The sequence below is a fragment of the Giraffa tippelskirchi genome, chromosome 4 (genome assembly GCF_054371585.1).
Source record: "Giraffa tippelskirchi isolate mGirTip1 chromosome 4, T2T-mGirTip1v1.2.pri, whole genome shotgun sequence".
Lineage (NCBI taxonomy): Eukaryota > Metazoa > Chordata > Mammalia > Artiodactyla > Giraffidae > Giraffa > Giraffa tippelskirchi.
In genome coordinates this window covers 3101115-3113478 of record NC_137278.1, presented here as the reverse complement: position 1 = coordinate 3113478, position 12364 = coordinate 3101115, and the positions used below count along the sequence as shown (strand labels likewise).

Below are 12364 nucleotides of genomic sequence, written 5' to 3'. Positions count from 1 at the left end.
GTGAATAGAGGAAATGTGGTATATAATGAAGTTTATGAATATTGTCATAAAAATGAGGAAACCCTGCCCATTTATGACAACATGAACTTACGTTGAGGGTATTATGCTAAAGAAAAGTAAGCCAGATAGACGGACAAGAACTGCATGATCTCACTTATATGTGGAATCTAAAAAAATCAAACTCATAGAAACAAAGAGTGTATTGGTGGTTGGCAGAGGCCAGGGGGTAGGGGGAGATTTGGGTCAAAATATAGAAACGTATAGTTACAAGATGAATACATCTGGGGTATGTAATGTACAGCATGCTGAGTAGTTAACAATACTGTGTTGCATACCTGCAAGTTGCTAGGAGAGCAAATCGTACATGTTCTTACCACACACACACACGTAACTAGGTGACCTGATGGGTGTGTTAGGCAACCTTACTGTGGTCATCATCTCACAGTATATACCTATACACAGAGCAAATTATCACATCACACACCTTAAACTTACTCAATATCATGTCATTTATCTCATAAAACTCCACAAAATGATTTGCTAAACTTGAAAAAAAAATTAAGGACTTTGACCAAGAGGGATTTATCCCATGAATGCAAGGCTGGTTCAGTATCCAAAAGTCATTAATGTAATGTACTAGATTAACGGAATGAGTAAAAATACCACACATGATCATCTCCATAGTCACACACGCATCAAGCATTTGCTGAAATCCAACAAGCTTTCATGATAAAAACACCCAACAAAACAGGAATAGAAGGGAACTTTATCAACCCGATAAATACAATCCCCCACCCTGCTCAGTTAACCTCATACACTCCCTGTGGTCAAAGACTGGATGCTTCTCTCCTAAGAGCAGAACAAGTCCAGGATATTTGCTCTGCTACTTTTTAAAAATTTTATTTTGGGGGCTACACCATGTGGCACTTAGGATCATAGCTCCTGACCAGGGATTGAAACCAACCTCTGCTGCTTCTATCTTACGTTGTGTTGGGAGGTTCTGGCCTGGGAATTAGGCGAGAAGAAATAAAAGGCATCCAGACTGAAAAGGAAGAAGTACAACTAACTCTATTTCCGGAGGTCCAGGACCTCATATATAGAAAATCCTAATGAATCCTCCAAAAAATCGTTATAATAAGGTTGCAGGAAACAAAGTCAAGGTCAATGAAAACCCCCAGAGTCACCCTCTATCCCTGCTCTTTCTATGAACTCACATCCCAGCCATCAGGGATGGTCTCTCTGCTTCCTTCCTACCACCTACTCTTCACCCAGCAATCAGAACGACCCCTCTAAAGGGTCAGTCACATCCTTCCTCCCCTTATTCAAAGTCCTTCCATGGACTCCCCAGGTGGCCCTAGTGGTAAAGAACCTGGCTGCCAATGCAGGAAACCTAAGAGACGGTCAATCCCTGGGTCAGGAAGATACCCTGGAGGAGCGCATGGCAACCCACTTCAGTATTCTTGCCTGGAGAATCCTATGCACAGAGGAGCCTGGTGGGCTACAGTCCGTGAGGTTGCAGAGTCGGACACGACTGAGCATGCTTGGCTTCCCATCTCAGAGAACCGGGTCAAAGTTCTTCCTGTGCAGGATCTGCACCACCCCTCCCCCACACCTCTTTCCTACCACTGTCCCTGGATCCTGGGTTCAGCCCCTCCCCTTTTCTTCCATACCTGGCACTCCTGTCGCAGGGTCTCTGCACCTGCTGTTCCCCTAACCAGACCCCAGCTGCCCAGGTACGCTCCTGCTTGCACTTCAGTTCCTGCAGGTCTTTGCTTAAATGCCCCCTTGCAGCTTCCCTCGCCTGCCCACCCCCAGATCCATCTACCCTTTCACCTTCTCACATCCTGTACACGCAGGCACATTCTTTCAGCTCTCTGGGGGCTGATTTGTGTTTTGTCCCCTGCTGTGAGCCAGCGTGAGGCTTCTGCCTGCACAGGACTGTTTGTGGCTGGGTCCTGGAGCCTGAGTCACTTGACAACCTGGGTCTTCTCCGGCTTAGGACGCTGGGTGAAGTGGAGGCTGGGGGGCTGTGGTGACCTTCCTCCTGGGGTCCGTTACTCATAGGAAATTGTCTCTTTTCTGCTGTCCTCCAGGCCTTGGGCTCTGGAACGCTGGTGTTTGGCAGAGAAACCAGCAGCCCTTTCTTAGGGCTTTCTAAAGTGTTAGGCGGTGAGGTTCTCAGGTGAGCATCACTTACAAAGGAGTTCTGGCCATGTTATTAGCCCAACACAGGCCCTTTGGTGGTGACTTCGTCAGGACAGGGCCAGCCCCTTTTGGAAGACGTGCCTGAGGCCCGTCCCCAAGGCTACACTCCTGGGTGAGGACCGTACAGTTTGTCTCAGGTGTCCGGACGCCCACCTTCCCCGGACCGGGCCCTGGACTCCATGGCTAGTGCCGACGCCGGGCGCTCCCAGGCACGGGTGGTCCCGGCAGGCTCCAGGAGCTGCAGAGGGAGGGGGTTTCCCTGGCTGTCAGGGCCGCGGGGTGGGGGTGGGGGCGTGTATTCCAGAGGCGGCTCTCTCGGCGTGGGGTCATCGGGCTCCCAGCACCCTGAGGTAGGAGGCGCCCTCAGGCCTTTTGGGTTACTTGACTGCGGGGTGGTTCTCTGGGTACCGAGGTCCGCTAGAGGGGAAGGCGGCTCCCCGCGCTGCGATCCCAGAGTCGGAGTGGGGGAACCCCGGGGTTGCTCTGGGGCCCGGGGTCGTAGGCGCCGAGCGCTTCCGCAGGTCGCCGTCGGCCTCCACAGGAGCTCTGCCCGTTGGGGGACGGCTGGGGGCCAGCGGTCCGGACGACCCAGCGCCGGGGAAGGGGGAGGCGCGACCCAGACAAAGAGATGCTGAGGGACCCGCCGGGGCCTGTCCGCCCGCGCGCGCGCGGGTGCGCGACCCCGCGCCCGCGCCCGCGCCCGCGCGATAAGGCGGGGCCTCGGGCGGCACCCACTGCGCCTGCGCCGAGGGGCGGGTCGAGCGCGGGCCGGAGCTCGCTGCGCCTGCGCAAAGGGGCGGGGCGAGCGCGAGCAGGCGGCCGCGCCCACTGCGCCTGCGCCGGCCTCGGCGGGGTGTGTGTGTCTGGTGTGCGCGCGCTCCCGCCGGTGGGCCGCCTCCTCAGCCGCCGCCGCCGCCGCCCCCGGTTCCGCGCACGCGCCCCCGCCCCGGCCCGAGGCCCCGGCCCGCGCCCCCCGCTCCCCGCCCCGGCCCCGCGGGCCCCGGCTCGGCCGCGCAGCATGCAGCAGCAGCACCCGCGGCGGCGGCGACGGCGGCGGCTCTGAGGTGAGGGGGCGGGGGGCGCGGGCCGGGGCGGGGAGCGGGGGGCGCGGGGCGCGCGGGCGGCCGGTGACCGGCGGCCCCACGCGGGTCCCGGGCGCGGCGAGGGGCGCGGCGCCTTTGTCCCGCGCGGCCCGGCGCGTCCCGCGCTGCAGCGGCCCTTTTGTGTGCAGATGGTAGACGCGGGCGGCTGCCCGGCCGGGGAGGGCTGGAGGAGGATGGAGGCCGCGCCCGACGGCGCCGTGGACATCGTGCCGCTGGACCGCTACGACCCGGCGCGGGCCAAGATCGCCGCCAACCTGCAGTGGATCTGCGCCAAGGCCTACGGCCGAGGTGGGCCGGGCGCGGGGGAGGGGCCGGGCGGGCCTTTGTGCGGTGTCCCCGCGCGCGGGGTTGGGGGGCTCCGGCCCCGCAGGTGCGGCGAGGGTCAGCGCTCCCCTGCGCCCCGCGGGCCGAACGCTGTCCTGTGCGGGCGGGAGTCCCGGGCCGAAAACCCCTGTGACCCCTGCCCTTCTCGAGTCTGTCCGAATCCCAGGTGTGGGATTCCCTAACGAGCATTCGTTTCGGATGGATCGGGCTTCATCCGGGTGCTTCCTTCGGGTAATTAGTTTTGAAGAACTGGGTAACCTTGTTATTGGTTAGGCCTTAAATGTGCTTAGTGGATTTAAGACGCTCCTATTTTTCCAGCTCTCGCGGTTTTACAGGCCCGAGTGATTCTCCTGATTATTAGTTGGCTCCGAAGGCTTTCTTTGATTAATTTCAGGTGCTTTGTTTCAGGTGCAAAATCGGGAGGGAGTTCTGTGTCATCTTTCTTTTCATTTGAAGCATTTGTTTGAAAATTGCCTTTGTTCTGGGGAAAACGGTTCTTGTTTGTGGAGTGAGACAGAAACGGAGAGAGACTCTTTTCAAAAAAAAAAAAAAAGAGTCTGGTTGACCGGTTTTGAAAACTTGCTGAACGGGGCGGTTCCCGGTGACAGGATCTCACCGGCTGGAGTGGCCCGTGCTGTGGATGGAGTCGGTCAGGAGCACAGACACGCCCTGCAAGTCCTGGGGATTAAAGGCAGGGCCTCAGTTTTAAGTTGGTTTACAGTGTACAGAGAGGGCTTCTCTCCCCCCCACCTCCACCCCTTATTTTGTAGTTTTCAGCGTTACAGTTCTTTTTTATACTTCCATCAAGCTTTATTCAGTTTCTGTATAGTATGATGGGGAAACATTGATTTGGGGGAAAATACGGAATTGATAAAAAGCATGTATGAAGTTTTTGGGACTTCTCTGGCAGTCCAGCGGTTAAGACCCTGTACTTCCAGTGTAGGCAGCGCGAGTTCAATTCCTGGTTGGGGAACTAAGATCCTGCATGCTTTGGAGCAGCCAGGAAAAACAAAAGAAGAAAAGCCTGTATGAAGTTTTCGAGTATGGGGTAAGGAATGAGGCATCCCAGAGCGGCTACTCAGGTGTCCAGCAGTCAGTTTAAGGAAAAGGACGTGGCTGTTGAACTTTGCAGGGCAGTGTGTGGCCGTCCCCAGTCCGTGGCCTCCCCTTACACCTGCCTCATGTCTTGCGTTGACTGTTGGTTTGCTTTTCTTTATGTGTACCATGTATTTTTACACCACTGAACTCTTCTGGTTTAGTTCTGTGTGATTTTGCGCCTGTCACAGCGACCGCTTTACCCTCATCAGGCTCCTGGGTTCCTCCTCGTGTCCTCCTGTCTCTGCCTCCTTGCTTTTCCAGTGCCGTGTAGTATTTCACAGGAAGCCTGTTCACCGTTGCGGGCGCTGGCTGTCTGGCCTCCAGTTCTCCTGCACTTCGGCACAGCGCGTTCTCCGGCATGGCTCGTGGGGCGCATGTGCAGCGTCACTCCTGTGTGTATTTTTAAGATTTTTGCATATGGAGGTGGCTAAGGTTTTGGGACTGAATGCTGTACAGGCATGAATGCTTCTAAAAAGCCCTCTCGTTGTTTGCTTTCCAATTTCTTAAGCTTAGTGAATGCATTTTTATCCTGTTGCATTTAGCTTTGGCATCCAGCGTGGGATTTGTCAGCTCTCTGGCAATACATATGCATCTCTCTCACTGTCAGTATTGGATTAGTCTGGTTTTATTTCTAGGACCAAATCACCCTGTATTACTCGTTGGCGCTTCAGGTAATTAATTCGAGAGCTGATATTAAAACTGGCTCTAAACTTTTGAGACGACTGGGGGTGTATATTTATAGAGCAGAGTGTGAGCAGGGGCTGAAGGAGACTAGAGGCCCCCTGAGGTTCTGCGACTGGGCTGCGTGTTGCCTGACCGCTGCCTTGGTGCGTTCATCAAACACGAGATTTCTCGGGAGGTGTGCTTTCCATTCATTTCTGCAGAATGAGGGTGCTTTTCTGGTCTGTACCTTGCCGTGGGGGTCACAGCCTGGTGGGAGGTTCCCTACGCCTCAGTGCGGGGTCTTGTCTTTCAGGAGACAGTATGAGGTGGGGATTTTGGTAGAGGACCGTGTAGATCTTTCGCCCCAAACTCAATTCTTCGTCCAAGGGCCTGTTTGTTTCATCTTCTGGACACCTCCACGTGCCTCTCTAGCTTGGTTTTCAGTTAATTAGAAGCGATGGTTTCAGTCTGCGTGCTTTACTTGTCAGTCAGCTTTTGAGGGGGACGATAGTGCAAGTGACTTACATCTTTACTTGTTACACAATTGTTCATTGAGTAGCTATACTGTTTGCATAGGAACGGAAAGCATGTGAGCTCTCCAGGGCGACGTGCTCTGAGGCTGCCTTGTTGCGTGCGTGCCTTTTGGGACTCGGGTCTCCCCGGGGCCCACCGTCTGTCGTTGTAGTAAGTGGGGGGGCTCAGGTGAGCTCACCCTTGGCCGGGCCTGGAGGTGGCATATGGTTGTGCAGAAAGGCTTCCTCCAGTTTTCCACAGCTGAGAACTGTGGGCTGGCTTGTGCTTTTATTTTTAGATTCTTCTCTTTTTTGGGGGAGTAACTCTTGTTTCATTGACAGTGTTTTAATGATTTCTTCAGAAATAACATGTTGGACATGTTGAAAGTTATTCACTTAAAAGAGTCATTAGAGTAGACCCTGCTTAGCTGGAAAGTTTTTGTGATGTCCTTTTGGGTGAAAGTCTTAGTTGGTCAAGTTTAAAGGGGTGACTTGAAGTTTATTTTACAGTACAGGGTGCTGGACCGGAGCTACTGCATTCCTGGCTTTTATTTCAGTCCATGACCTTAGGAACCTTAAAGGTATTCAGGCCTGAGTCTCAGGGACAGTAGGGGAGTAACAACTTCTGTTATCTCTCGAGGACAGTGTTGAGAAAGTAACCCATGGAAAGCACTGGAAGGCACTCGGCTCTTTGCAAGTGTGTTGCTGTGTGGCCGAGGAGCCCTGGAAACCAAGTTGCAGCTCGCCATGACCTGAGCTGCCCTGAAGCCGGTGGCCCGGACCTAGAGGCCACAAGGGTCAGCCTTCCCTTTCTGTTGGCAGCCAGGGGGATCGGAGGGGCCGCCGGGCTATGCAGAGCCCGCTGCTAGTGAGGGGTTGGCACTCTGGTCTCTCACAGCACAGCCTTTTCGTTAATTGCTGACTTGGAAGCAACGCTGTGGCACGGTAGACCGGGGCAGCCTTGAACGGGGTGTTGGGAACCAGGCTGCTGGTTGAGCCGCACACAAGGCCAGCTCGGCGCCTGATGTTAGGAGCCGAACCCCCTCCCTGTGTGCTCCAGGGGGGTCACCACTTTCCTTTGTTGTCCGACATCTGGCTGAGAGGGAGCACGTGGTCAGCACTCCTCGCCAGGCCCCAGAGCTGGGAATGAAGTGGCCGCCGCGCCCGTCCCGGGGCTGGCCCTCCTTCACGAGCATGTCGGCAGGTTTTTTGTTGTTGTTGACAAGTTTTTTAGATATGATGATTTGTTCAGGTGATTGGTTTTTGAGTTTTTCAAAAATATTTTTTGAATGTATTTAGAAAATCAGAGTATAATTGCTTTCCAATGTTGTTCGCTTCTGCTGCACAGCAATGTGAATCAGCTGTGTGTGCACATATACCCTCTCCCTCCTGAGGCTCCCTCCCTCGGTTTTATGTTTTCATAGTCTTTTGTTTTTAGCCTGGGATTCAGGTGCTGCTGAGATGGGAGGTGACAGAGCAGCCTGGGTGCATCTACGCAGTGGGTACTAAGTACCAGGGCGTCAGGGCGCTAGCTGACAGTGTGGCCCGGCCTCCCCTCTGCCTGGGCGTGCTGAGAACTGCCCACGTCTGAGGTCAGGGTGGTTATGGTTGTCCCATTCAGTGCCGTGTCTGCAGGACAGAGTCGGTGCTCACATGTTCGTCAGATTGCTTAAAGAGTTGGAAACGCCTTTGCAACAGGTGGGATAGGAAGACTTCTGTCCTGGTGGCTGTACGTGGATGACTTTTTATTTCTAAAGATATAACCATTTGTACATGTTCTCTTTCCTATCCTGATGCCACAAATTAACATACTAACCAAAGAATGTAAATCTGTCTTTATTCAAACTGTCCCGATCCTTTGAATCAAAAGCATCGGCCACTGTTGTGCTTTAGGCAGTTAAGTTTGTGTAAGTGCTCTTACACAGAGCCCTTCGTATTTTCTCTGTATTCCATTTATCCTCCTAATTGCTCACAGGCACCCAAGCTGATTTTCTGGTGACTGTATCACTGTTGTATGTACCAGTTTCCTTTTTCACTCCCTACGTTGAGAAATTCAGATGGCCTTCATTTTTCATCTAACGTGAAGGTGACCAGGATGGAGCCAGTATTATTTAACAAGTAATAATCTCATAGCTTCATGGCCATGGTTGTGTTTTGCACTGTAGGAGGCACAAGGGGAGGAGTTATGTGATGTTCTTTCCTTATTTGCTGAAAATTCACATGAACTGTTGACATATACAAAGGAAAAGGAAGTAATGCATGCCTGAAAACTGGCAGCAGGTCCTTAGTGCAAGACCTGTCTCAAGGCGGAAGGTGGAATTGTCAGATGTTCCCGTGGGACCCGAGTGCCTGGGCTGCAGGGCGCCGTGGTCCCTGTGGGGGCTGCTTGGGGTGGGGGGGCTTCGTGGGGAGGTGGGCTTTGAAGGATGGCGGATATTTGGGTGGCCCCCCCCACCCCAGGAGTAGAGGGGAGGGCATCTGGCAGGTTCCGTGCAGAGGAGGAAGTGTTCGTAGGCCTGAGTCGATTAGCCTTATTGTGACAGAGGATTTGTGGACTGAAATAGTAGGTGATTAGTGTTGAAAATAGTGTGGGCCAGACTGTTCACGGGGTTCCCAGCAGGCTAGGGATTTCTTTGCCAATGGGTGCCCGGGAAGGTCTTTGTGTAGGGGTGATGGGTTGAGAGCTAGCCTGGCAAGATTCTTCTGACAGGTTGGAGCGGGTAAGGGCTGTATCACTGCAATGTCCAGGAGCCCTGTCTTAGGCCGTTCAGGCTGCTATGACAAGACATAGGCTGGGTGGCTTAAGAACAGCAATTTTTTTTTCACGATTCGGGAGGGTGGAAGTTCAGGATCAAGGTGCCGGTAGATTGGGTGTCTGGTGAGAGCCTGCTTCCTGGTTTGCAGATGCTGTCTTCTTGCTGTGCCCTCGTGGCGGAGGGGCGGGGGAGCCTCACTGGATGGGCTCACACCCCACTCGTGGGGCTCCACCCTCATGACTTAATCGCCTCCCCGAAGCCCCGTCTTGTAACACCTTCACCTTGGGGCAGTCAGATTTTGTTACATGAGTTTTGGGGGACACATTCATAAAGCCCGTAGCAGAGCTGATGTCGCTTTGACTTGAAGTGCCAGTGTCTTGGCCAGTTTGTCTGCAGTGGGAATTAGGTAGGTTGAGTCAACAGATACTGAGAGGGCGGAGTCCCCGAGACTGGCTGGATGATGAGGTGGAGTGGGAAGCCGGCAGACATAGGGAGGGTCAGTTGGGAGGCCACCGGAGCCTGCAGGACCCTTTAGGAATGTTTATAGTCTTCATTGCCTAGAACCTCCCTGCTTTCATGGCTTTGTTGTCACATAGAGAGAGTTGATCTTTGAGTTTATTTCTGATTTCTCTCTCGTGCCCTACCTTCCCCTCTCTCTGTGACTGCTCATGCTAACTAGTTCACTTAAGTGTGCCTCCGTCACTGTCCTCCAGGTGCTTCAGACTCGGGCAGAATTAAACTTGAATCGCTTCAGCTGAGCCTTTTGTTGCGACCTGTGGGGTCCTTGGTGTGCTTCTCAGGGCTCACGGAGTGCCAGCCGTGGGCCACGTAGACCTGGAATGTGAGGCCAGGAGACGCGTGCCTGAGGGGAGCCAGTGCGGTGGCAGAACCCGGAGGGGAGGGCGAGCAGCTCCCCTGAGGGAATCCGGAATGTTCCATCCAAAGTGAAACCGAGTGTGTGGCTCAGGCGGGTGAGAGCCAGGCCGGGGAGGGCGGGGGCAGTGCCGCCTCCCCCGGGCTGAGGGAAGGGCTGGGCTTCTGGTTGGGCGGGAATGTGCGGTTAGCAGACTGTAAGATGAATGGGGATTGGAGAGCCCGCCTAGGGCCAGATCTTGGAATGCCTTCAACAGCTGATGGTTGTTTTTTGTTCTTGTATGTGAGTCTGGGAGCCATTGAAGCCTTCTTAGGAGGGAAGAGATGTATATTAAAACTTGGTTTTTTAGAGAACTCTCTGGGGGGTGGGTTCCGGTTGAGTGTACAGTGAAGAATCTTATCTTGGACCTTTGAGAAAACCAGTTTCACATCCAGTAAAATGCACACATTTGTGAGAGTATATAGTCGGATGAGTTTAAATGAATGTATTCACCCCATGCACAGGGCCACAAGCAAGGTAAGCCGTTTTCATCACCTCTGGGGTTCCCTTGAGCCCCTGCAGTCAGTTCTTTCCCAGAGTGTCCCTGGATCTCGTTTCGTATGCCTCTGGTCATACATCAGGCGTTCTTCGTCTGCCTTCCTTCACTCTTCATAATGTTCTGAGATTCGTCCACGCATAAAGACCTGTTTGGCTTCCTGCGGTGGTAGTCTCCATTGTCTTGCTCTCCACATTTTGCTTATTCATTCACTTGTTGATGGACAGACACTTGTATTGCTTCCGGTTCTGTCCACCATGGACAAAGCTGCTGTGAACGTTCATGAGTATCCAGGGGTGTGCGGGCGTGTCTTCATTTGTCTTGGTAAATACCTGGGCGTGGAGTTCCTGGGTGATGTATGTGTGTGTAACTGCCCAGTTGTTTTCCGCAGTGACTGTCATCTTTTATTTCCACCAGCAAAGCGTGGTGTGAGAGTCACAGTTGCTCTGTAGCCTTGCCAACACGTGGCACTGTCAGTCTTTTCAACGGAGGCCGTTCTAGTGGATGGGTTGTGACACTTCCCTGCGGTTTAGCTGTGCATTTCCCTGCTGACTAGTGATGATGAGTCGTCTTTTTGTTTTAGTGTGCTTATTGGCCAATTGAATCTTTTTCCTGTGGAGATGCCTTTTCCGATCTTTGGCAAATTTTTTTTTTAAATTAAAGTTTTATCTTGAGAAAATTGTAGACTAACATGTGGTTGTAAAAGACGATACAGAGAGGTCCTGGTCACCCTTTACCAGATTTCCCCAGTAGTAACTTCTTGCAAAACCATAATCGAATGTCACAACTGGGATAGTGAGGTTGTATAATTAGATGTGGAGCATTCTGTTCCCACAAGGACCTCTTCTGTTGCCCTTTTATAGCCATATCTACCTCCCTTCCTCACTGCTTGCTTGAGATTTATTTTGCCCTATTTTTTTTTTTTTTCTTCTAGTTTCTTGAGGTAAGGACTCTAGACTAGTGATTTGAGATCTGTCCACTTTTCTAGCATAAGCATTTAGTGCTATGAATTTTCCACACGGTACTGCCTTAGCTGCATCCCACATATGTTGATATGTTATATTTTCATTCAGTTCTATGTATTTCTCTTTATTTCCTTTGATACTACTTATTTGATTCATGAATTATTTAGAAGTGTGATTTCCAGTTGTTGAAATTTTCCTGTTCTGTGTTTTTGTTACTATTTCTAGTCTGATTCCGTGTGGTAAGATAGCATACTCTGTGATTGCCATTCTTTTAAACTTGTTAAGGTTTGTTTTATGGCCCAGGCTGAAGAATTGATGCTTTTGAACTGTGGTGTTGGAGAAGACTCTTGAGAGTCCCTTGGACTGCAAGGAGATCCAGCCAGTCCATCCTAAAGGAGATCAGTCCTGAATATTTATTGGAAGGACTGATGCTGAAGCTCCAATACTTTGGCCACCTGATGCGAAGAACTAACTCATTGGAAAAGACCCTGATGCTGGGAAAGACTGAAGGCAGGAGGAGAAGGGGACGACAGGATGAGATGGTTGGATGGCATCACCGACTCGATGGACCTGAGTTTGAGCAAGCTCCGGGAGTTGGTGATGGACAGGGAATCCTGGCGTGCTGCGGTCCCTGGGGTCGCAAAGAGTCGGACACGACTGAGTGACTGCACGGACTGAAGGTCTGTTTGGTGAATGTTCTGTGAGCATTTGCAGGAATGTGTTCTCTATTGTTGGGCGTGTCCTTTGCAGGTCAGTTAGATTCTGCCTTTTGTTTGTGTTGTTCAGATCTCTTTCTGTGTTGATTTTATGTCTTAACGGTTCTGTCGGTTCTGGTAGGGGATGTTGAAGTAAGTCCCTACCTATGCTTGTAGTCCCTGACTCTGGTTGATAGCTCTGTCCTTTTCTTTATTAAAGGAGCTCTAGGCTGATGGGTCCCCATTTAGGGTTGCAAAGTCTTCTTGGTGGATTGACCCTTTACTGTTACATGACGTCCCACCTCACATAGCAGGTTCAGTGGGCTTCCCTGGTGACTCAGTCGTTATTAAAGAATCCACCTGCAATGCCGCAGACCTGAGTTCAGTCCCTGGGTCGGCAAGATCCCCCAGAGAAGGAAATGGCAACCCACTCCAGTGTTCTTGCCTGGAGATTCCCATGGACAGAGGAGCCTGGGGGGCTACAGACCAGAGGGTCACAGAGAGTCAGACACGACTGAGGCAACTTAGCATACATAATGTTCCCCTTTATCTCTAGCAGTTTTCTTTCTATTTAATACTTTTATCAGATGTTAATACAACTCTTCCTATTTTGTTTTTTTTAAACAATATCTGC

The 12364-nt window shown here is 52.1% G+C and overlaps 1 protein-coding gene across 24 annotated transcripts in view; it reads left to right on the top strand.

Annotated features, from left to right (window-relative positions):
* Positions 1-3046: 3046 nt before the first annotated feature.
* Positions 3047-12364, top strand: part of CAMSAP1 (calmodulin regulated spectrin associated protein 1) — a 43017-nt gene continuing 33699 nt past the window's right edge. For 11 of the 24 annotated variants that reach the window (XM_081590630.1, XM_081590638.1, XM_081590636.1 and 8 more), the window contains exon 1: positions 3633-3863. Coding sequence is in view for 13 of the 24 variants with exons in the window: in XM_081590620.1 (XP_081446746.1) it covers positions 3437-3596 (160 nt within the window). In the remaining 11 variants the exon portion in view is untranslated. Of the gene's footprint in view, positions 3270-3311; positions 3597-3632; positions 3864-12364 lie in introns of those variants that run through there. The other 13 variants (XM_081590618.1, XM_081590627.1, XM_081590625.1 and 10 more) reach the window with 4 other exon arrangements.